Source organism: Thalia democratica, chromosome 7, assembly GCF_965202585.1.
Source record: "Thalia democratica chromosome 7, ktThaDemo2.hap1.1, whole genome shotgun sequence".
Taxonomy (NCBI): Eukaryota; Metazoa; Chordata; class Thaliacea; order Salpida; family Salpidae; genus Thalia; species Thalia democratica.
In genome coordinates, this window is record NC_139171.1 from 48,781,697 (window position 1) to 48,807,496 (window position 25,800).

The following is a 25,800-nucleotide window of genomic DNA, read 5'->3' on the forward strand; positions in this document are numbered from 1 at the left end:
TTAATATTTTACAGGCAAACTTGTATTTGTTTAAACTTCCTTGCAAAATAAAGGGTACACCGTAAAAATGTTAGAGTTTGAGCTGATTTCAATGACTGTATTTTATTAACTCAAAAGTTCTTATGGTTTCTATATAATTTATTTAGTATTTTAGCTTATATGAAATTGTTTAACTTAGTTTCTGACACTTATTGAATTGAAAACCTCATGCTAAAGTAAGTTAATCTTTTACTTAAAAAAAAAAGAGTAAGATATAAAAAGGAATCAAATTACTTAATCCTGAAAAATGATTTTAATGAAGCGATTCTTGGAACTAATTAGAAAATTACAATTTTTGATTTTACACGCAAATATTCAAAAAATTATTTGTAGGTAAGAGGGCAAGGAGCAACAGCTTAGGATAAAATTCAGGATAAATAAAGTTTTAAAAACACTTTAAGTATAGTTTAGGTTCTAAACTAGTGGTTATGGTGTGTTTAAGTATCATTTTTATAAGTCTTTTGAGTTGAAAATTTAATATTTTCAAACATCTTTGAAAAAAAGACTTTGCAACTTATAATATTTAAAACTAGTTTAAAATTTTAATATTTCCTGAACTTTCAGGGTGCAAATTTGTTGCTTGTCAATTATATCAATCATAATTTAAGTTTAAAAACAAAACATTTTACTATTATTTTTTATGATAAAAAATTTAAGTAAAAAAATTAAATTAAGTATTTTAGGGAATAGATCTTAAAAACTTAGTTACAAGCTAACTTTTTCCTATACTTAATCCTATTCATTAACGATTTTCAGAAAATTATTATATGAAAGCTAAAATGGCAGAAGAAATTACTCGTAAAATGGAAAACACTTCAATAAATAAGTCAGAAACTGAAGATGTTGTAGATCCGTGGTCTGTGAAGGCATCAAGCAATAAAGGAATTGATTACGAAAAACTCATTGGTAAGCTGAACCATTTGTAAAAGTTTGATTTTGATTTTCCTTTCCATTTTTTTTTTAGAGTTGTGCTAGTCTTCGTAAATATTTTTGATAAAAATCTTTGTACACTAAACAGTTAAAGCAATTCAATCACATTACTAGATATCATTAAACTTTCTGTCTAACTACTACTCGTTAGCCAGATGTTTTGCCGTTTTATCATCATTAATTAGGTCTAATATTATAGAAACGTTAACTTTTAATAAACCTTAATATTTATAAGCATGAATAAAAATAACAAGTATAACTTGCAGTTAAGTTTGGATCAGAAAGAATCAGTGAAGATGTGTTACAAAAATTTCAAGAAGTTCTTGACAAAAAGAATATGAAAATGCATACCTTTCTTAGAAGAAAAATATTTTTTTCTCATAGGTTTTTATAATATTAGTCAATAAATATAAAATAATTTAAAAATGTCAGTATGAAAATAAATGTAAATAGAGATGTTAAGAGCTTTTTTTTCAATTCTAAAATTAATATAACTTTTTCCAACATTTATAGTTGGACTATCATAAATTACCATAAAAGTATACATTTATTTAAGGAAAATATGTGTTGCATTGCTAATATTACGAAATAAAACATTTATTAAAAGTCAATGTTTGCAAGTTTTGACTTTTTGAAAAGCTTATTGATTTATCACAATTTTTCATTCAGAGAATTGGATCAAGTCTTGACGAACTACATAGCTGGGAAGCCTTTTTATTTGTACACTGGACGTGGACCTTCATCTACTGCCATGCATCTTGGTCATATGGTTCCTTTCATGTTCACTCAGTTAGTTGCACAGTAATTAATACACAATAATTTTCTGTTTTTTCAATGTTTTGAAAGAATTTTTTCAAAAAGTACTTTTGATAGTTTAAGCTTTTTAATAAGTTGTTTTCTTTTAATTATTTTCACCCACTACTAAATTTTACGCTTAGCATACTAAAACTGCAATTTTCGGAACAAGTTTTTACTAGCTATTTTTATACCAGATGGCTTCAGAAAGTGTTTGATGTGCCTTTAGTCATCCAGATGACTGATGATGAAAAATTCTTCTTCAAAGACGGCAAGAACCTTGATGATTACACCGATTTAGCTTACGAAAACGCCAAAGATATTATCGCGTGCGGATTTGACCCGGACAAAACATTTATTTTCACTGATATTGAATATATAACTGAGGGACACGGGTTAGTAGCCATTTAATTTTTAAATTTGAAACAGAAATATTTATAAAATTAAAATCTACTTATTAGAACATGTTTGAAACGCTTATAAAAATAATGTTAAATTAAAATAAAAGCTAATAAGCATAAACATTTAAGTTTATATAAAAATATTTTATGTTTACAGAAAAGAATTCTTCAAGAATATTATCAAGTTTAAAAAAGCTGTCACATTAAATCAAGTAAAAGGCTGTTTCGGCTTCGAAGGAGATAATAATATTGGTTAGTTAAAAACTTAAATTGAATCTAAAACATATAAACATCGTATTTTCAAGTAGTTAAATTAAAAGTTCTATTTCTTGTTATAGAACAGTAAGTATAAAAGTATATTTTTACAAATACATATTTATTTAAACTTTGACTTAACAGTTATCACTAAATAAAATTAAATTTTTTTATTCTAGGACAAGTAAGCTTTCCACCAGTACAAGCTTGCCCTTCATTTTCTTCCAGTTTTCCACATATTTTTAATGGATGTAGAGACGTGGAATGCCTCATTCCATGCGCTATCGATCAGGTAATGTCGAAACATATTGTTATTTATATTAGTTTATTTTTATATTATTACAAAATGACAGTTTTAAGTTACATTTAATTGCTTAAACAGTCATTTTACGATGAGTTTTGAAATATGTTTACACGTATTTAACGCTATAAAATTATTAATGATAAATATTATACTTAGTGAAAACTGAGTACATATATAGTATTTTACATATTAATTATCAAAAATAATTTTAGTTTTGTTATTTCTTCTACGAAAACTTTTCTAGATCTTATCAACTGTTTTAGAAAGGTTGTAAAATGCAATTGTATTTTTAATTAAAACCTTCTAAAAATTAAACTTATTTAAAGTTAAATCAGTTTATTTTCCTTAAAAGCTCAATGCAAAGCAAATTACATGTGTATGCATATGATAGTAGATTGTCCATAACGTTATCAACGAAGAATAAACTAGCATAACATTAAAGTTTCTAAACTAAACTGTACTTGATTAATTATTTTCCATTATTATAGGATCCATACTTCCGCTTGACAAGACATTATGCACCAACGTTGGGATTCAAAAAGCCAGCGTTAATTCACTCCGTATTTTTTCCGGCATTGCAAGGAGCCGTCTCTAAGATGAGTGCTTCAGATGAAAACAGCGGAATTTTTCTCACTGATACTCCCCAGCAAATAAAAACTAAGGTATGACTTCAAAAAAAGTTTTTTTTTTCATTTTAGTTTAACGTAATAGTCTAACTAGATGTTATTTAAAAATATTCTTAACTATTTACTTTGATACATAAGTCATTTACATGAATTATTTAAAATTTACACAGATCAATAAGTACGCATTCAGTGGAGGCCAAGATACAGTTGAATTGCACCGAAAACTTGGAGGAAATATCGAAGTTGATGTCTGTATTAAATATCTTAATTTCTTCCTAGACGATGATGAAGAATATGAAAAAATTAAATCTGTTAGTAACATTATATATTTATAAACTTGCTAGTTAGTTTTAAAGTAATGTCATTAGTTGATTTTTATTATAAAATTGTTAATTTTATCTTTATATTAATTTTAGGCATATGCTAAAGGAGAACTTTTATCGGGAGAACTCAAGAAACGTCTGATTGAAGTACTTCAAGCATTTGTAGCAAATCACCAAAAGAACAGACAAAAAGTTGATGAAGCGATCATAGAAAAGTTTTTTAGCTGCAAACGATTCTCATGTGCCGACAACTATATTCCCAAAAACTAGATAAAACGTTTTAGTCATCAGTACTTGTGAAGCTATGCTAAATGATGCTCCAATTTTTGTTTATTTTGTTATATGCGTTGAGCTTTTTCATTTTTTTTAGTTTCGTGAAGTGTATAATTCTTTAATAAACTAAATTCTATAAAATAAAAAATTATTAGTAAATTTATAAGTATGTATAGTTTTGTAAATCTATAGCTTCTTACACCTTTGGCTATAATTTATTCATTTTGTGCCACTTAGTCCTGGACAAGACGTTAAACTGTATCCAAATAGTGTACAAACCGATATCTGAAAGGTTAACACTAGTCGTTTTGAGAAGTTGCAAATTATTTTATTTTTAGTTTCTAAACTTCAATAAATATGTGCGAATTAAATGTTTTATTCACAACCAGGTTTCGGTGACAAAAAATTGTGACCTCTTCAAGTTAAATAAAATACTGCTTACACAAATACACATCTTTATTAAAATAAGCTCTTTACATTTCAGTAAATTGAGCTATCTCTTTTAGTTAAGACAAACAACTATGATAAATTATTTTTGTTGGACTCTAAAATAAATAAGTACATAACTAAGGCGTTTAATTTCAGCTTTTTGGATAACTGCTCATAGTTATTCATTATGTGTTTAGTTTTTTATGTTTGCTTGTTAACGTATTTCAGTTCATTAAACATTTTGGCTTTTTTCCTACGAGAATATAAAAAATAAATATGCTTGTAAAAATTAGTTTCATTTCATTTTAGTAATGTTTTCCTCAGGTCACCTCAGCTCGGTGAAAATTTATTTGCATAGCTCAGGCCTAAATAGGATTTTTTTCTAAACATATTTATTTAAAGATTATGTTTGAAATTCATGAGATATATTTTATGGAACTTTTAGTAGAGAGGTATAGATTACAAAGATCATCTCATTATTTAAAGTTTCTTTTTTTTCCTAATATGATTTACAGTCTTCATTTAGATGTTATTGACTATTTATTTTGTTGTATCATAAATGATCTTTAACAAAGATTAATGAGTTTAAATATTTTACTTTTTTTTCCAATGTAAAAAAATTATCATGTTATTGTGTCTTTTTTTCTTGTAAAACAAAGTTACGTCTCCAAAATGTTTTTGAGGTTAATTTCCAATTAGTTTATAGAAACGGTTCATTTAAACCACTTAACTGGATTAAGCAATATGATTCCTTTTTATATCTCACTATTATTTTCATTTATAAAGTAAAAGACTAACTTACTTCATATCTTGCATATCCTTTTATATATTACAGGCAAACTTGTATTTGTTTAAACTTCCTTGCAAAATCAAGGGTACACCGTAAAAGTTTTAGAGTTTGAGCTGATTTCAATGACTCTATTTTATTAACTCAAACGTTCTTATGGTTTATATGTAATTTATTTAGTATTTTAGCTTATATGAAATTGTTTAACTTAGTTTCTGACACTAATTAAGTTTAAAACCTCACGCTAAAGTAAGTTAATCTTTTACTTAAGTAAAAAGAGTGAGATATAAAAAGGAATCAAATTACCTAATCCTGTTAAATGGTATTAATGAAGCGATTCTTGAAACTAATTAGAAAATTACAATTTTTATTTTACACGCAAACATTCAAAAAAATCATTTGTAGGTAAGAGGGCAAGGAGCAACAGCTTAGGATAAAATTCAGGATAAATAAAGTTTTAAAAACACTTTAAGTATAGTTTAGGTTCTAAACTAGTGGTTATGGTGTATTTAAGTATCATTTTATAAGTCTATAATATGATGAGTTAAAAATTTAATATTTTCAAGCCTCTTTAAAAAAAGACTTTTGCAACTTTTAATATTTAAAACTAGTTTAAAATTTTAATATTTCCTGAAATTTCAGAGTTCAAATTTTTTGCTCGTCATTTATATCAATCATAGTTTAAGTTTAAAAAAAAAACATTTTACTATTATTTTTTATGATAATTTTTTTTTTTTTACTGAATTAAGTATGTTAGGGAACGGATCTTAAAAACTTAGTTACAAGCTAAATATTTTCTATACTAAATCCTATACATTAACAATTTTCAGAAAACTACTATATAAAAGCTAAAATGGCAGAAGAAATTACTCGTAAAATGGAAAACACTTCAATAAATAAGTCAGAAACTGAAGATCTTGTAGATCCGTGGTCTGTAAAGGCATCAAGCAATAAAGGAATTGATTATGAAAAACTCATTGGTAAGCTGAACCATTTATATAAGTTTGATCTTGATTTTTCCTTTCAATTCTTTTTTTAGAATGGTGGTAGTTTTGATAAAGTTATTTTTAATAAAAATCTTTGTAAACTAAACAGTTAAAGCAATTTAATCACATTACTAGATATCATTAAATTTTCTGTCTAACTACTACTCGTTAGCCAGATGTTTTGCTGTTTTATCATCATTAATTAGGTTTAATATTATAGTAACATCTTAAGTTGAAAGTTTCAGAAAAATTATCTACCGGACTTAACTTTTAATAAACCTTAGTATTTATAAGCATGAATAAAAATAACAAGTATAATTTACAGTTAAGTTTGGATCAGAAAGAATCAGTGAAGAAGTGTTACAAAAATTTCAAGAAGTTCTTGACAAAAAGAATATGAAAATGCATACCTTTCTTAGAAGAAAAATATTTTTTTCTCATAGGTTTTTATTATTAGTTAATAAATATAAAATAACTTTAAAATGTCAGTATGAAAATAAATGTAAATAGAGATGTTAAGAGCTTTTTTTTTCATTTCTAAAAATAATATAACTTTTTCCAGCATTTATAGTTGGACTATCATAAATTACCATAAAATTATAAATTTATTTAAGGAAAATCTGTGTTGCATTGCTAATATTACGAAATAAAACATTTATTAAAAGTCAATGTTTGCAAGTTTTGACTTTTTGAAAAGCTTATTGATTTATCATAATTTTTCATTCAGAGAATTGGATCAAGTCTTGACGAACTACATAGCTGGGAAGCCTTTTTATTTGTACACTGGACGTGGACCTTCATCTACTGCCATGCATCTTGGTCATATGGTTCCTTTCATGTTCACTCAGTTAGTTGCACAGTAATTAATACACAATAATTTTCTGTGTTTTCAATGTTTTGAAAGAATTTTTCAAAAAGTACTTTTGATAGTTTTAGCTTTCTATTAAGTTGTTTTCTTTTAATTATTTTCACCCACTTATGTTACTACTAAATTTTACTTTTAGCATAATAAAACTGCAAATTTCGGAACAAGTTTTTACTAGCTATTTTTATACCAGATGGCTTCAGAAAGTGTTTGATGTGCCTTTAGTCATCCAGATGACTGATGATGAAAAATTTTTCTTCAAAGACGGCAAGAACCTTGATGATTACACCGATTTAGCTTACGAAAACGCCAAAGATATTATCGCGTGCGGATTTGACCCGGAAAAAACTTTTATTTTCACTGATATTGAATATATAACTGAGGGACACGGGTTAGTAGCTGTTCAATTATTAAATTTGAAACAGAAATGTTTATAAAATTGAAATCTAGGTATTGAAACATGTTTGAAACGCTTATAGAAATAATGTTAAATTTAAATAAAAACTAACAGTAAGCATAAACATTTAAGTTTATATAAAAATATTTTATGTTTACAGAAAAGAATTCTTCAAGAATATTATCAATTTTAAAAAGGCTGTCACCTTAAATCAAGTAAAAGGCTGCTTCGGCTTCGAAGGAGATAATAATATTGGTTAGTTAAAAACTTAAATTGAATCTAAAACATATAAACATCGTATTTTCAAGTAGTTAATTTGAAAAGTTTTGTTTCTTGTTATAGAACAATACGTATAAAAGTATATTTTTACAAATACATATTTATTTAAACTTCGACTTAACAGTTATCACTAAATAAAAGTAAATTATTTTTATTCTAGGACAAGTAAGCTTTCCACCAGTACAAGCTTGCCCTTCATTTTCTTCCAGTTTTCCACACATTTTTAACGGATGTAGAGACGTGGAATGCCTCATTCCATGCGCTATCGATCAGGTAATGTCGAAACATATTGTTATTTATATTAGTTTACTTTTATATTATTACAAACTGACAGTTTTAAGTTACATTCAATTTCTTAAACAGTCGTTTTACGATGAGTTTTGAAATATGTTTACACAAATTTAACGCTATAAAATTATTAATGATAAATATTATACTTAGTGAAAACTGAGTACATATATAGTATTTTACATATTAAGTATCAAAAATAATTTTAGTTTTGTTATTTCTTCTACAAAAACTTTTCTAGATCTTATCAACTGTTTTAGAAAGGTTTTAAAATGCAATAGTATTTTTATTTAAAACCTTCTAAAAATAAAACTTATTTATTAGTTTAATCAGATTATTTTCCTTAAAAGCTCAATGCAAAGCAAATTACATGTGTATGCATATGATAGTAGCTTATCCATAGCGTTATCATCGAAGAATAAACTAGCATAACATTAAAGTTTCTTAACTAAACTTTACTTAATTAATTATTTATCATTATTATAGGATCCATACTTCCGCTTGACAAGACATTATGCACCAACGTTGGGATTCAAAAAGCCTGCGTTGATTCACTCCGTATTTTTTCCGGCATTGCAAGGAGCCGTCTCTAAGATGAGTGCTTCGGATGAAAACAGCGGAATTTTTCTCACTGATACTCCCCAGCAAATAAAAACTAAGGTATAACTTCAAAAAAAGTTTTTTTTTTCATTTAGTTTAACGTAATAGTCTAACTAGATATTATTTGAAAATGTTCTTAATTTTTTACTTTGATTCATAAGTCATTTACATGAACTTTTTAAATTTTACACAGATCAATAAGTACGCATTCAGTGGAGGCCAAGATACAGTTGAATTGCACCGAAAACTTGGAGGAAATATCGAAGTTGATGTCTGCATTAAATATCTTAATTTCTTCCTAGACGATGATGAAGAATATGAAAAAATTAAATCTGTTAGTAACATTATATATTTATAAACTTGCTAGTTAGTTTTAAAGTAATGTCATTAATTGATTTTTATTATAAATTTGATAACTTTATCTTCATATCAATTTTAGGCATATGCTAAAGGAGAACTTTTATCGGGAGAACTCAAGAAACGTCTGATTGAAGTACTTCAAGCATTTGTAGCAAATCATCAAAAAAATAGAGAGAAAGTAGATGAAGCGACCATAGAAAAGTTTTTTAGCTGCAAACGATTCTCATGTGCCGACAACTATACTCCCAAAAACTAGATAAAACGTTTTAGTCATCAGTACTTGTGAAGCTATGCTAATTGATGCTCCAACTCTTGTCTATTTTGTAATATGCGTTGAGCTTTTTCATTTTTTTTAGTTTCGTGAAGTGTATAATTCTTTAATAAACTAAATTCTATAAAATAAAAAATTATTAGTAAATTTATAAGTATGTATAGTTTTGTAAATCTATAGCTTCTTACACCTTTGGCTATAATTTATTCATTTTGTGCCACTTAGTCCTGGACAAGACGTTAAACTGTATCCAAATAGTGTACAAACCGATATCTGAAAGGTTAACACTAGTCGTTTTGAGAAGTTGCAAATTATTTTATTTTTAGTTTCTAAACTTCAATAAATATGTGCGAATTAAATGTTTTATTCACAACCAGGTTTCGGTGACAAAAAATTGTGACCTCTTCAAGTTAAATAAAATACTGCTTACACAAATACACATCTTTATTAAAATAAGCTCTTTACATTTCAGTAAATTGAGCAATTTTATTTTAGTGAAGACAAATAACTATGATAAATTATTTTTGTTGGACTCTAAAATAAATAAGTACATAACTAAGGCGTTTAATTTCAGCTTTTTGGATAACTGCTCATAGTTATTCATTATTTGTTTACTTTTTATGTTTGCTTGTGAACGTATTTCAGTTCATATAACATTTTGACTTTTTTCCTACGAGAATATAAAAAGTAAATATGCTTGTAGGTAATTAGTTTCATTTCATCTTAATAATGTTTTCCTCAGGTCACCTCAGTTCGGTGAAAATTTATTTGCATAGCTCAGGCCTAAATAGGATTTTTTTCTAAACATCTTTATTTAAAGATTATGTTTAAAATTCATGAGATATATTTTATGGTACTTTTAGTAGAGAGGTATAGATTACAAAGATCATCTCATTATTTAAATTTTCTTTTTTTTTCTTAATATGATTTACAGTCTTCATTTAGATGTTATTGATTATTTATTTAGTTGTATCATAAATGATCTTTAACAAAGATTAATGAGTTTATATATTTTACTTTTTTTTCAAATTTAAAAAAATATCATGTTATTGTGTCTTTTTTTCTTGTAAAACAAAGTTACGTCTCCAAAATATTTTTGAGGTTAATTTCCAATTAGTTTATAGAAACGGTTCATTTAAACCACTTAACTGGATTAAGCAATATGATTCCTTTTTATATCTCTCTAATTTTTTCATTTTTAAAGTATAAGACTAACTTACTTCATATCTTGCATATCCTTTAATATATTACAGGCAAACTTGTATTTGTTTAAACTTCTTTGCAAAATTAAGGGTACACCGTAAAAGTTTTAGAGTTTGAACTGATTTCAATGACTCTATTTTATTAACTCAAAAGTTCTTATGATTTATATGCAATTTATTTAGTATTTTAGCTTATATGAAATTGTTTAACTTAGTTTCTGACACTTATTAAATTTAAAACCTCAAGCTAAAGTAAGTTAATCTTTTACTTAAGTAAAAAGAGTAGAATATAAAAAGGAATCAAATTACTTAATCCTGTTAAATGGTTTTAATGAAGCGATTCTTGAAACTAATTAGAAAACTACAACATTTTATTTTACACGCAAACATTCAAAAAAATCATTTTTAGGTAAGAGGGCAAGGAGCAACAGCTTAGAATAGAATTCAGAATAAATAAAGTTTAAAAAACATTTTAAGTATAGTTTAGGTTCTAAACTAGTGGTTATGGTGTGTTTAAGTATCATTTTTATAAGTTTTAAATATGTAAAGTTGAAAATTTAATATTTTCAAGCCTCTTTGAAAAAAAGACTTTTGCAACTTTTAATATTTAAAACTAGTTTAAAATTTTTATATTTCCTAAACTTTCAGGGTACAAATTTTTTACTTGTCAATTATTTCAATTATAATTTAAGTTTAAAAAAAAAATTTATTACTGTTATTTTTTATGATAAAAAATTTTACTGAAAAAATGAATTAAGTATTTTAGGGATTGGATCTTAAAAACTTAGTTACAATTTAACATATTCTACACTAAATTCTATTCAATAACAATTTTCAGAAAAAATTACATAAAAGCTAAAATGGCAGAAGAAATTACTAGTAAAATGGAAAACACTTCATTAAATAAGTCAGAAACTGAAGATGTTGTAGACCCGTGGTCTGTAAAGGCATCAAGCAACAAAGGAATTGATTATGAAAAACTCATTGGTAAGCTGAACCATTTGTATATGTTTGATCTTGATTTTTCCTTTCAATTTTTTTTTAGAGTTGTGCTAGTCTTTGTAAATATTTTTAATAAAAATCTTTGTAAACTAAACAGTTAAAGCAATTTAATCACATTACTAGATATCACTAAATTTTCTGTCTAACTACTACTCGTTAGCCAGACGTTTTGCTGTTTTATCATAGTTAATTAGGTTTAATATTATAGTAACATCTTAAGTTGAAAATTTCAGAAAAATGATCTACCGGACTTAACTTTTAATAAACCTTAATATTTATAAGCATGAATAAAAATAACAAGTATAATTTGCAGTTAAGTTTGGATCAGAAAGAATCAGTGAAGATGTGTTACAAAGATTTGAAGAAGTTCTTGACAAAAAGAATATGAAAATGCATACCTTTCTTAGAAGAAAAATATTTTTTTCTCATAGGTTTTTATTATTATTTAAAAAATGGAAAATAATTTAAAAACATCAGTATAAAAATTAGTGCAAAAAGAAATTTTAAAAACATTTTTCTTTAGTTGTTCTAAAAATAATGTATCTATTTTCAGTATTTGTAGATGGATTGTTATGGATTACCATAAAAGTATAGAGTTATCTAAGAAAAAACTGTGTTGCATTGCTAATATTACAAAATCAATTATCTGATAACTGTCTATGTTTGCAAGTTTTGACATTTTAGAAAGCTTATTGATTTATCATAATTTTTCATTCAGAGAATTGGATCAAGTCTTGACGAACTACATAGCTGGGAAGCCTTTTTATTTGTACACTGGACGTGGACCTTCATCTACTGCCATGCATCTTGGTCATATGGTTCCTTTCATGTTCACTCAGTTAGTTGCACAGTAATTAATACACAATAATTTTCTGTTTTTTCAATGTTTTGAAAGAATTTTTCAAAAATACTTTTGATAGTTTTAGCTTTCTATTAAGTTGTTTTCTTTTAATTATTTTCACCCACTTATGTTACTACTAAATTTTACTTTTAGCATACTAAAACTGCAATTTTCGGAAAAAGTTTTTACTAGTTATCTTTATACCAGATGGCTTCAGAAAGTGTTTGATGTGCCTTTAGTCATACAGATGACTGATGATGAAAAATTTTTCTTCAAAGACGGCAAGAACCTTGATGATTACACCAATTTAGCTTACGAAAACGCCAAAGACATTATCGCGTGCGGATTTGACCCGGACAAAACATTTATTTTCACTGATATTGAATATATAACTGAGGGACACGGGTTAGTAGCTGTTCAATTTTTAAATTTGAAACAGAAATGTTTATAAAATTGAAATCTACGTATTAAAACATGTTTGAAACGCTTATAAAAATAATGTTAAATTAAAATAAAAACTAATAAGCATAAACATTTGAGTTTATATAAAAATATTTTATGCTTACAGAAAAGAATTCTTCAAGAATATTATCAAGTTTAAAAAAGCTGTCACATTAAATCAAGTAAAAGGCTGCTTCGGCTTCGAAGGAGATAATAATATTGGTTAGTTAAAAGTTTTAATTCAATCTAAAACATATAAACATCGTACTTTCAAGTAGTTAGATTGAAAAGTTCTGTTTCTTGTTATAGAACAATACTTATAAAAGTATATTTTTACAAATACATATTTATTTAAACTTCGACTTAACAGTTATCACTAAATAAAAGTAAGTTATTTTTATTCTAGGACAAGTAAGCTTTCCACCAGTACAAGCTTGCCCTTCATTTTCTTCCAGTTTTCCACACATTTTTAACGGATGTAGAGACGTGGAATGCCTCATTCCATGCGCTATCGATCAGGTAATGTCCAAATATATTGTTATTTATATTATTTTATTTTTATAATATTACGAACTGATAGTTTTAAATTACATTTAATTGCTTATACAGTATAATATTTATCGTAATATTTACGATGAGTTTTGAAATATGTTTACACAAATTTAACACTAAAAATTTATTAACGATAAATATTATACTTAGTGAAAACTGAGTACATATAGAGTATTTTTACATATTAAGTATCAAAAATAATTTTAGTTTTGTTATTTCTTCTACGAAAACTTTTCTAGATCTTATCAACGGTTTTAGAAAGGTTTTAAAATGCAATAGTATTTTTAATTAAAACCTTCTAAAAATAAAACTTTAAAAATAAATAAAGTTAAATCAGTTTTTATTCTTAAAAGCTCAATGCAAAGCAAATTTTATGTGTATGCATATGATAGTAGCTTATCCATAGCGTTATCATCGAAGAATAAACTAGCATAACATAATATTTTTTAAACTAAACTGACTTTATTTGTTATTTATCATTTTTATAGGATCCATACTTCCGCTTGACAAGACATTATGCACCAACGTTGGGATTCAAAAAGCCTGCCTTGATTCACTCCGTGTTTTTTCCGGCATTGCAAGGAGCCGTATCTAAGATGAGTGCTTCAGATGAAAACAGCGGAATTTTTCTCACTGATACTCCCCAGCAAATAAAAACTAAGGTATTACTTCAAAAAAAAAAAATTTAACATTTTAGTTTAACGTAATAGTCTAACTAGATATTATTTAAAATTATTCTTAACTATTTACTTTGATACATAAGTCATTTACAGGAATTATTTAAAATTTACACAGATCAATAAGTACGCATTCAGTGGAGGCCAAGATACAGTTGAATTGCACCGAAAACTTGGAGGAAATATCGAAGTTGATGTCTGTATTAAATATCTTAATTTCTTCCTAGACGATGATGAAGAATATGAAAAAATTAAATCTGTTAGTAACATTATATATTTATAAACTTGCTAGTTAGTTTTAAAGTAATGTCATTATTTGATTTTTATTATAAAATTGTTAGTTTTTTATATATATAAATTTTAGGCATATGCTAAAGGAGAACTTTTATCGGGAGAACTCAAGAAACGTCTGATTGAAGTACTTCAAGCATTTGTAGCAAATCATCAAAAGAATAGAGAGAAAGTAGATGAAGCGACCATAGAAAAGTTTTTTAGCTGCAAACGATTCTCATGTGCAGACAACTATATTCCCAAAAACTAGATAAAACGTTTTAGTCATCAGTACTTTTGAAGCTGTGCTAAATGATGCTTCAATTCTTGTTTATTTTGTAATATGCGTTGAGCTTTTTCATTTTTTTTAGTTTCGTGAAGTGTATAATTCTTTAATAAACTAAATTCTATAAAATAAAAAAATTATTAGTAAATTTATAAGTATGTATAGTTTTGTAAATCTATAGCTTTTTACACCTTTGGGTATAATTTATTCATTTTGTGCCACTTAGTCCTGGACAAGACGTTAAACTGTATCCAAATAGTGTACAAACCGATATCTGAAAGGTTAACACTAGTCGTTTTGAGAAGTTGCAAATTATTCTATTTTTAGTTTCTAAACTTCAATAAAGATGTGCGAATTAAATATTTTATTCACAACCGGGTTTCGGTGACAAAAAATTTTGACCTCTTCAAGTTAAATAAAATACTGCGTACACAAATACACATCTTTATCAAAATAAGCTCTTTACATTTCAGTAAATTGAGCAATCTTTTTTAGTTATGACAAACAACTATGATAAATTATTTTTGTTGGACTCTAAAATAAATAAGTACATAACTAAAGCGTTTAATTTCAGCTTTTTGGATAACTGCTCATAGTTATTCATCATGTGTTTGGTTTTTTTTGTTTGCTTGTTAAAGTATTTCAGTTCATTAAACATTTTGGCTTTTTTCCTACGAGAATATAAAAAATTAATTTGTATGTCAAAATTAGTTTCAGTTCATTTTAGTAATGTTTTCCTCAGGTCACCTCAGTTCGGTGAAAATTTATTTGCATAGCTCAGGCCTAAATAGGATTTTTTTCTAAACATCTTTATTTAAAGATTATGTTTAAAATTCATGAGATATATTTTATGGTACTTTTAGTAGAGAGGTATAGATTACAAAGATCATCTCATTATTTAAATTTTCTTTTTTTTTCTTAATATGATTTACAGTCTTCATTTAGATGTTATTGATTATTTATTTAGTTGTATCATAAATGATCTTTAACAAAGATTAATGAGTTTATATATTTTACTTTTTTTTTCCAATTTAAAAAAATTATCATGTTATTGTGTCTTTTTTTCTTGTAAAACAAAGTTACGTCTCCAAAATATTTTTGAGGTTAATTTCCAATTAGTTTATAAAAACGGTTCATTTAAACCACTTAACTGGATTAAGCAATATGATTCCTTTTTATATCTCACTAATTTTTTCATTTATAAAGTAAAAGACTAACTTACTTCATATTTTGCATATCCTTTAATATTTTACAGGCAAACTTGTATTTGTTTAAACTTCCTTGCAAAATCAAGGGTACACCGTAAAAGTTTTAGAGTTTGAGCTGATTTCAATTTTATTAACTCAAAATTTCTTATGGTTTATATGTAATTTATTTAGTATTTTAGCTTATAAAAAATTGTTTAACTTAGTTTCTGACACTTATTAAATTTAAAACCTCACGCTAAAGTAAGTTAATCTTTTACTTAAGTAAAAAGAGTAATATATAAAAAGGAATCAAATTACCTAATCCTGTTAAATGGTTTTAATGAAGCGATTCTGGAAACTAATTAGAAAATTACAATTTTTATTTTACACGCAAACATTCAAAAAAATCATTTGTAGGTAAGAGGGCAAGGAGCAACAGCTTAGGATAAAATTCAGGATAAATAAAGTTTTAAAAACACTTTGAGTATAGTTTAGGTTCTAAACTAGTGGTTATGGTATGTTTAAGTATCATTTTTATAAGTCTATAAAATGTTGAGTTAAAAATTTAATATTTTCAAGCCTCTTTGAAAAAAAGACTTTTGCAACTTTTAATATTAAAAACTAGTTTAAAATTTTAATATTTCCTGAACTTTCAGAGTTCAAATTTGTTGCTCGTCAATTATATCAATCATAATTTAAGTTTTAAAAAAATCATGTTACTATCATTTTTTATGATTTTTTTTTTAATGAATTAAGTATGTTAGGGAACAGATCTTAAAAATTTAGTTACAAGCTAACCTTTTTCTATACTAAATTCTATTCATTAACAATTTTCAGAAAACTATTACATAAAAGCTAAAATGGCAGAAGAAATTACTCGTAAAATGGAAAACACTTCAATAAATAAGTCAGAAACTGAAGATGTTGTAGATCCGTGGTCTGTAAAGGCATCAAGCAATAAAGGAATTGATTATGAAAAACTCATTGGTAAGCTGAACCATTTATATAAGTTTGATCTTGATTTTTCCTTTCAATTTTTTTTTTAGAATTGTGGTAGTCTTCATAAAGTTATTTTTAATAAAAATATTTGTAAACTAAACATTTAAAACAATTTAATCACATTACTAGATATCACTAAACTTTCTGTCTAACTACTACTCGTTAGCCAGACGTTTTGCTGTTTTATCATAGTTAATTAGGTTTAATATTATAGTAACATATTAAGTTGAAAATTTCAGAAAAATGGTCTACCGGACTTAACTTTTAATGAACCTTAATATATATAAGCATGAATAAAAATAACAAGTGTAATTTGCAGTTAAGTTTGGATCAGAAAGAATCAGTGAAGATGTGTTACAAAAATTTCAAGAAGTTCTTGACAAAAAGAATATGAAAATGCATACCTTTCTTAGAAGAAAAATATTTTTTTCTCATAGGTTTTTATTATAAGTTAAAAAATGGAAAATAATTTAAAAACATCAGTATAAAAATTAGTGCAAAAAGAAATTTTAAAAACATTTTTCTTTAGTTGTTCTAAAAATAATGTATCTATTTTCAGTATTTGTAGATGGATTGTTATGGATTACCATAAAAGTATAGAGTTATCTAAGAAAAAACTGTGTTGCATTGCTAATATTACAAAATCAATTATCTGATAACTGTCTATGTTTGCAAGTTTTGACATTTTAGAAAGCTTATTGATTTATCATAATTTTTCATTCAGAGAATTGGATCAAGTCTTGACGAACTACATAGCTGGGAAGCCTTTTTATTTGTACACTGGACGTGGACCTTCATCTACTGCCATGCATCTTGGTCATATGGTTCCTTTCATGTTCACCCAGTTAGTTGCACATTAATTAATACACAATAACTAGATGTGTTTTCAATGTTTTGAAAGAATTTTTCAAAAAGTACTTTTGATAGTTTTAGCTTTCTATTAAGTTGTTTTCTTTTAATTATTTTCACCCACTTATGTTACTACTAAATTTTACTTTTAGCATACTAAAACTGCAGTTTCGGAACAAGTTTTTACTAGCTATTTTTATACCAGATGGCTTCAGAAAGTGTTCGATGTGCCTTTAGTCATCCAGATGACTGATGATGAAAAGTTCTTCTTCAAAGACGGCAAGAACCTTGATAATTACACCGATTTAGCTTACGAAAACGCCAAAGATATTATCGCGTGCGGATTTGACCCGGACAAAACATTTATTTTCACTGATATTGAATATATAACTGAGGGACACGGGTTAGTAGCTGTTTAATTTTTAAATTTGAAACAGAAATGTTTATAAAATTGAAATCTACGTATTGAAACATGTTTGAAACGCTTATAAAAATTATGTTAAATTAAAATAAAAACTAATAAGCATAAACATTTAAGTTTATATAAAAATATTTTATGTTTACAGAAAAGAATTCTTCAAGAATATTATCAAGTTTAAAAAGGCTGTCACATTAAATCAAGTAAAAGGCTGCTTCGGTTTCGAAGGAGATAATAATATTGGTTAGTTAAAAATTTTAATTCAATATAAAACATATAAACATCGTATTTTCAAGTAGTTAAATTGAAAAGTTCTGTTTCTTATTATAGAACAATACGTATAAAAGTATATTTTTACAAATACATATTTATTTAAACTTCGACTTAACAGTTATCACTAAATAAAAGTAAATTATTTTTATTCTAGGACAAGTAAGCTTTCCACCAGTACAAGCTTGCCCTTCATTTTCTTCCAGTTTTCCACACATTTTTAACGGATGTAGAGACGTGGAATGCCTCATTCCATGCGCTATCGATCAGGTAATGTCCAAATATATTGTTATTTATTTTAGTTTAATTTGATTATAATACAAACTGATAGTTTTAAATTACACTCAATTGCTTAAACAGTCGTATTACGATGAGATTTGAAATATGTTCACACAAATTTAACGCTATAAAATTATTAAAGAAAAATATTGTATCTAATGAAAACTGAGTACGATTTTATTTTACATATTTAGTATCAAAAATAGTTTCAATTTTGTTATTTCTTCTACAAATACTTTTCCTGGTTTTATTAACTGTTTTAAAAAGGTTGTAAAATCTAATAGTATTTTTAATTAAAACCTTCTAAAAACTAGTGCTAATTTATTTTATTAGTTAAATCAGTTTATTTTCCTTAAAAGCTCAATGCATTTAGCATTGTATATATTTAGCAAAGTATATGTGTAACTAGCTTATCCATAGAGCTATCATCAAGGAATAAATAATACAACATTTAAGTTTCTAAACTGAACTGTACTTGATTAATTATATTCTATTATTATAGGATCCATACTTCCGCTTGACAAGACATTATGCACCAACGTTGGGATTCAAAAAGCCAGCGTTAATTCACTCCGTATTTTTTCCGGCATTGCAAGGAGCCGTCTCTAAGATGAGTGCTTCAGATGAAAACAGCGGAATTTTTCTCACTGATACTCCCCAACAAATAAAAACCAAGGTATTACTACTAAAAAAGTTTTTTTTTTCATTTTAGTTTAACGTAATACTCTAACTACATCTTATTTAAAAACATTCTTAATTATTTACTTTGATACATAAGTCATTTACATGATTTTTTTAAAATTTACACAGATCAATAAGTACGCATTCAGTGGAGGCCAAGATACAGTTGAATTGCACCGAAAACTTGGAGGAAATATCGAAGTTGATGTCTGCATTAAATATCTAAATTTCTTCCTAGACGATGATGAAGTATATGAAAAAATTAAATCTGTTAGTAACATTATATATTTATAAACTTGGTAGTTAGTTTTAAAGTAATGTCATTATTTGATTTTTATTATAAATTTGATAACTTTATGTTTATATTAATTTTAGGCATCTGCTAAAGGAGAACTTTTATCGGGAGAACTCAAGAAACGTCTGATTGAAGTACTTCAAGCATTTGTAGCAAAACACCAAAAGAACAGACAGAAAGTAGATGAAGCGACCATAGAAAAGTTTTTTAGCTGCAAACGATTCTCATGTGCCGACAACTATATTCCCAAAAACTAGACAAAACTTTTTAGTCATCAGTACTTGTGAAGCTATGCTAGTTGATGCTCCAATTCTTGTTTATTTTTTAATATACGTTGAGCTTTTTCATTTTTTTAGTTTCGTGAAGTGTATAATTCTTTAATAAACTAAATTCTATAAAATAAAAAAATTATTAGTAAATTTATAATTACGTATAGTTTTGTAAATCTATAGCTTCTTACACCTTTGGCTATAATTTATTCATTTTGTGCCACTTAGTCCTGGACAAGACGTTAAACTGTATCCAAATAGTGTACAAACCGATATCTGAAAGGTTAACACTAGTCGTTTTGAGAAGTTGCAAATTATTTTATTTTTAGTTTCTAAACTTCAATAAAGATGTGCGAATTAAATATTTTATTCACAACCGGGTTTCGGTGACAAAAAATTGTGACCTCTTCAAGTTAAATAAAATACTGCGTACACAAATACACATCTTTATCAAAATAAGCTCTTTACATTTCAGTAAATTGAGCAATCTTTTTTAGTTATGACAAACAACTATGATAAATTATTTTTGTTGGACTCTAAAATAAATAAGTACATAACTAAAGCGTTTAATTTCAGCTTTTTGGATAACTGCTCATAGTTATTCATCATGTGTTTGGTTTTTTTTGTTTGCTTGTTAAAGTATTTCAGTTCATTAAACATTTTGGCTTTTTTCCTACGAGAATATAAAAAATTAATTTGTATGTCAAAATTAGTTTCAGTTCATTTTAGTAATGTTTTCCTCAGGTCACCTCAGCTCGGTGAAAATTTATTTGCATAGCTCAGGCCTAAATAGGATTTTTTCTAAACATATTTATTTAAAGATTATGTTTGAAATTCATGAGATATATTTTATGGAACTTTTAGTAGAGAGGTATAGATTACAAAGATCATCTCATTATTTTAAGTTTTTTTTTCCTAATATGATTTACAGTCTTCATTTAGATGTTATTGATTATTTATTTAGTTGTATCATAAATGATCTTTAACAAAGATTAATGAGTTTAAATATTTTACTTTTTTTTCCAATTTAAAAAAATTATCATGTTATTGTTTTTCTTGTAAAACAAAGTTACGTCTCCAAAATATTTTTGAGGTTAATTTCCAATTAGTTTATAGAAACGGTTCATTTAAACCACTTAACTGGATTAAGCAATATGATTCCTTTTTATATCTCACTATTATTTTCATTTATAAAGTAAAAGACTAACTTACTTCATATCTTGCATATCCTTTAATATTTTACAGGCAAACTTATATTTCTTCAAACTTCCTTGCAAAATCAAGGGTACACCGTAAAAGTTTTAGAGTTTGAGCTGATTTCAATGACTCTATTTTATTAACTCAAAAGTTCTTATGGTTTATATGTAATTTATTTAGTATTTTAGCTTATATGAAAATGTTTAACTTAGTTTCTGACACTTATTAAATTTAAAACCTCACGCTAAAGTAAGTTAATCTTTTACTTAAGTAAAAAGAGTGAGATATAAAATGGAATCAAATTACCTAATCCTATTAAATGGTTTTAATGAAGCGATTCTTGAAACTAATTAGAAAATTACAATTTTTATTTTACATGCAAACATTCAAAAAAATCATTTGTAGGTAAGAGGGCAAGGAGCAACAGCTTAGGATAAATAAAGTTTTAAAAACACTTGAAGTATAGTTTAGGTTCTAAACTAGTGGTTATGGTGTGTTTAAGTATCAGTTTTATAAGTCTATAATATGTTGAGTTGAAAATTTAATATTTTCAAGCCTCTTTGAAAAAAAGACTTTTGCAACTTTTAATATCAAAAATTAGTTTAAAATTTTAATATTTCCTAAACTTTCAGGGTTCAAATGTTTTGCTCGTCAATTGAATCAATCATAATTTAAGTTTAAAAAAAAAACATGTTACTTTTATTTTTTATGATAAAAAATTTTATTAAAAAAAATGAATTACGTATGTTAGGGAACGGATCTTAAAAACTTAGTTACAAGCTAAATTTTTTCTATACTAAATTCTATTCATTAACAATTTTCAGAAAACTATTATATAAAAGCTAAAATGGCAGAAAAAATTACTCGTAAAATGGAAAACACTTCAATAAATAAGTCAGAAACTGAAGATGTTGTAGATCCGTGGTCTGTAAAGGCATCAAGCAATAAAGGAATTGATTATGAAAAACTCATTGGTAAGCTTAACCATTTATATAAGTTTGATCTTGATTTTTCCTTTCAATTTTTTTTTTAGAATTGTGGTAGTCTTCATAAAGTTATTTTTAATAAAAATGTTTGTAAACTAAACAGTTAAAGCAATTCAATCACATTACTAGATATCATTAAATTTTCTGTCTAACTACTACTCGTTAGCCAGACGTTTTGCTGTTTTATCATAGTTAATTAGGTTTAATATTATAGTAACATCTTAAGTTGAAAATTTCAGAAAAATGATCTACCGGACTTAACTTTTAATAAATCTTAATATATATAAGCATGAATAAAAATAACAAGTATAATTTGCAGTTAAGTTTGGATCAGAAAGAATCAGTGAAGATGTGTTACAAAAATTTCAAGAAGTTCTTGACAAAAAGAATATGAAAATGCATACCTTTCTTAGAAGAAAAATATTTTTTTCTCATAGGTTTTTATTATTAGTTAATAAATATAAAATAACTTTAAAATGTCAGTATGAAAATAAATGTAAATAGAGATGTTAAGAGCTTTTTTTTCAATTCTAAAAATAATATAACTTTTTCCAGCATTTATAGTTGGACTATCATAAATTACCATAAAATTATAAATTTATTTAAGGAAAATCTGTGTTGCATTGCTAATAAAACGAAATAAAACATTTATTAAAAGTCAATGTTTGCAAGTATTGACTTTTTGAAAAGCTTATTGATTTATTATAATTTTTCATTCAGAGAATTGGATCAAGTCTTGACGAACTACATAGCTGGGAAGCATTTTTATTTGTACACTGGACGTGGACCTTCATCTACTGCCATGCATCTTGGTCATATGGTTCCTTTCATGTTCACTCAGTTAGTTGCACAGTAATTAATACACAATAACTTTATGTATTTTACATGTTTAGAAAGAACTTTTTTTTAAAGTAATTTTGATAGTTTAAGCTTTGTATTAAGTTTTTTTCTTTTAATTATTTTCACCCACTACTAAATTTTACACTTAGCATACTAAAACTGCAAGTTTCGGAACAAGTTTTTACTAGCTATTTTTATACCAGATGGCTTCAGAAAGTGTTTGATGTGCCGTTAGTCATCCAGATGACTGATGATGAAAAATTCTTCTTCAAAGACGGCAAGAACCTTGATGATTACACCGATTTAGCTTACGCAAACGCCAAAGATATTATTGCGTGCGGGTTTGACCCGGAAAAAACATTTATTTTTACTGATGTTGAATATATAACTGAGGGACACGGGTTAGTAGCTATTTATTTTTTAAATTTGAAACAGAAATGTTTATAAAATTGAAATCTACGTATTGAAACATGTTTGAAACGCTTATAAAAATAATGTTAAATTAAAATAAAAACTAATGAGCATAAACATTTAAGTTTATATAAAAATATTTTATGTTTACAGAAAAGAATTCTTCAAGAATATTATCAAGTTTAAAAAGGCTGTCACATTAAATCAAGTAAAAGGCTGTTTCGGCTTCGAAGGAGATAATAATATTGGTTAGTTAAAAGTTTTAATTCAATCTAAAACATATAAACATCGTATTTTCAAGTAGTTAAATTGAAAAGTTCTGTTTCTTGTTATAGAACAATACGTATAAAAGTATACTTTTACAAATACATATCTAATTAAACTTCGACTTTTAATTTAGTTATCACTAAATAAAAGTAAATTATTTTTATTCTAGGACAAGTAAGCTTTCCACCAGTACAAGCTTGCCCTTCATTTTCTTCCAGTTTTCCACACATTTTTAACGGATGTAGAGACGTGGAATGCCTCATTCCATGCGCTATCGATCAGGTAATGTCCAAATATATTGTTATTTATACTAGTTTACTTTTATAATATTACAAACTGATAGTTTTAAGTTACATTTAATTGCTTAAACAGTCGTTTTACGATGAGTTTTGAAATATGTTTACATGTATTTAACGCTATAAAATTATTAATGATAAATATTATACTTAGTGAAAACTGAGTACATATATAGTATTTTTACATATTAAGTATCAAAAATAATTTTAGTTTTGTTATTTCTTCTACGAAAACTTTTCTAAATCTTATTAACTGTTTTAGAAAGGTTGTAAAATGCATTAGTATTATTAATTGAAACCATCTAAAAATTAAACTTATTTAAAGTTAAATCAGTTTTTATTCTTAAAAGCTCAATGCAAAGCAAATTTTATGTGTATGCATATGATAGTAGCTTATCCATAGCGTTATCATCGAAGAATAAACTAGCATAACATAATATTTTTTAAACTAAACTGACTTTATTAGTTATTTATCATTATTATAGGATCCATACTTTCGCTTGACAAGACATTATGCACCAACGTTGGGATTCAAAAAGCCTGCGTTGATTCACTCCGTATTTTTTCCGGCATTGCAAGGAGCCGTCTCTAAGATGAGTGCTTCAGATGAAAACAGCGGAATTTTTCTCACTGATACTCCCAAGCAAATAAAAACTAAGGTATAACTTCAAAAAAAGTTTTTTTTTTCATTTTAGTTTAACGTAATAGTCTAACTAGATATTATTTAAAACTATTCTTAACTATTTACTTTGATACATAAGTCATTTACAGGAATTATTTAAAATTTACACAGATCAATAAGTACGCATTCAGTGGAGGCCAAGATACAGTTGAATTGCACCGAAAACTTGGAGGAAATATCGAAGTTGATGTCTGTATTAAATATCTTAATTTCTTCCTAGACGATGATGAAGAATATGAAAAAATTAAATCTGTGAGTAACATTATATATTTATAAACTTGGTAGTTAGTTTTAAAGTAATGTCATTAGTTGATTTTTATTATAAATTTGATAACTTTATCTTTATATCAATTTTAGGCATATGCAAAAGGAGAACTTTTATCGGGAGAACTCAAGAAACGTCTTATTGAAGTACTTCAAGCATTTGTAGCAAAACATCAAAAGAATAGAGAGAAAGTTGATGAAGCGACCATAGAAAAGTTTTTTAGCTGCAAACGATTCTCATGTGCCGACAACTATATTCCAAAAACTAGATAAAACGTTTTAGTCATCAATACTTGTGAAGCTATGCTAAATGATGCTCCAATTCTTGTTTATTTTGTAATATGCGTTGAGCTTTTTCATTTTTTTAGTTTCGTGAAGTGCATAATTCTTTAATAAACTAAATTCTATAAAATAAAAAGATATTAGTAAATTTATAAGTATGTATAGTTTTGTAAATCTATAGCTTCTTACACCTTTGGCTATAATTTATTCATTTTGTGCCACTTAGTCCTGGACAAGACGTTAAACTGTATCCAAATAGTGTACAAACCGATATCTGAAAGGTTAACACTAGTCGTTTTGAGAAGTTGCAAATTATCTTATTTTTAGTTTCTAAACTTCAATAAAGATGAGCGAATTAAATATTTTATTCACAACCGGGTTTCGGTGACAAAAAATTGTGACCTCTTCAAGTTAAATAAAATACTGCGTATACAATACACATCTTTATTAAAATAAGCTCTTTACATTTCAGTAAATTGAGCAATCTCTATTAGTTAAGACAAACAACTATGATAAATTATTTTGTTGGACTCTAAAATAAATAAGTACATAACTAAGGCGTTTAATTTCAGCTTTTTAGATAACTGCTCATAGTTATTCATTATGTGTTTAGTTTTTTATGTTTGCTTGTTAACGTATTTCTGTTCATTAAACATTTTGGCTTTTTTCCTACGAGAATATAAAAAACTAATATGTATGTCAAAATTAGTTTCATTTCATTTTAGTAATGTTTTCCTCAGGTCACCTCAGCTCGGTGAAAATTTATTTGCATAGCTCAGGCCTAAATAGGATTTTTTCTAAACATATTTATTTAAAGATTATGTTTAAAATTCATGAGATATATTTTAT

The 25,800-nt window shown here is 26.2% G+C and overlaps 5 protein-coding genes across 5 annotated transcripts; all 5 read left to right on the forward strand.

Moving 5' to 3' along the window:
* The first annotated feature begins 818 nt into the window (after positions 1-818).
* Positions 819-3,943, forward strand: LOC145841508 (uncharacterized). Its single transcript, XM_082948867.1, has 9 exons — positions 819-945; positions 1,236-1,353; positions 1,639-1,758; positions 1,962-2,159; positions 2,323-2,417; positions 2,600-2,712; positions 3,213-3,386; positions 3,521-3,661; positions 3,767-3,943. The coding sequence occupies exons 1-9, from the start codon at positions 819-821 to the stop codon at positions 3,941-3,943; spliced, it is 1,263 nt and encodes a 420-aa protein (XP_082804993.1).
* Positions 3,944-6,015: 2,072 nt separating this feature from the next.
* LOC145841509 (uncharacterized) lies at positions 6,016-9,193 on the forward strand. Its single transcript, XM_082948868.1, has 9 exons — positions 6,016-6,142; positions 6,474-6,591; positions 6,876-6,995; positions 7,207-7,404; positions 7,571-7,665; positions 7,850-7,962; positions 8,464-8,637; positions 8,771-8,911; positions 9,017-9,193. The coding sequence occupies exons 1-9, from the start codon at positions 6,016-6,018 to the stop codon at positions 9,191-9,193; spliced, it is 1,263 nt and encodes a 420-aa protein (XP_082804994.1).
* A 2,101-nt stretch (positions 9,194-11,294) lies between these two features.
* Positions 11,295-14,464, forward strand: LOC145841510 (uncharacterized). The gene is made up of 9 exons (XM_082948870.1): positions 11,295-11,397; positions 11,726-11,843; positions 12,131-12,250; positions 12,461-12,658; positions 12,822-12,916; positions 13,101-13,213; positions 13,735-13,908; positions 14,042-14,182; positions 14,288-14,464. The coding sequence occupies exons 1-9, from the start codon at positions 11,295-11,297 to the stop codon at positions 14,462-14,464; spliced, it is 1,239 nt and encodes a 412-aa protein (XP_082804996.1).
* Positions 14,465-16,526: 2,062 nt separating this feature from the next.
* On the forward strand, positions 16,527-19,714 carry LOC145841511 (uncharacterized). The gene is made up of 9 exons (XM_082948871.1): positions 16,527-16,653; positions 16,985-17,102; positions 17,390-17,509; positions 17,720-17,917; positions 18,081-18,175; positions 18,360-18,472; positions 18,984-19,157; positions 19,292-19,432; positions 19,538-19,714. Exons 1-9 carry the CDS (start codon positions 16,527-16,529, stop codon positions 19,712-19,714), a joined length of 1,263 nt encoding a protein of 420 aa, XP_082804997.1.
* A 2,056-nt stretch (positions 19,715-21,770) lies between these two features.
* On the forward strand, positions 21,771-24,942 carry LOC145841512 (uncharacterized). Its single transcript, XM_082948872.1, has 9 exons — positions 21,771-21,897; positions 22,229-22,346; positions 22,630-22,749; positions 22,953-23,150; positions 23,314-23,408; positions 23,597-23,709; positions 24,209-24,382; positions 24,517-24,657; positions 24,763-24,942. The coding sequence occupies exons 1-9, from the start codon at positions 21,771-21,773 to the stop codon at positions 24,940-24,942; spliced, it is 1,266 nt and encodes a 421-aa protein (XP_082804998.1).
* Positions 24,943-25,800: the final 858 nt, after the last annotated feature.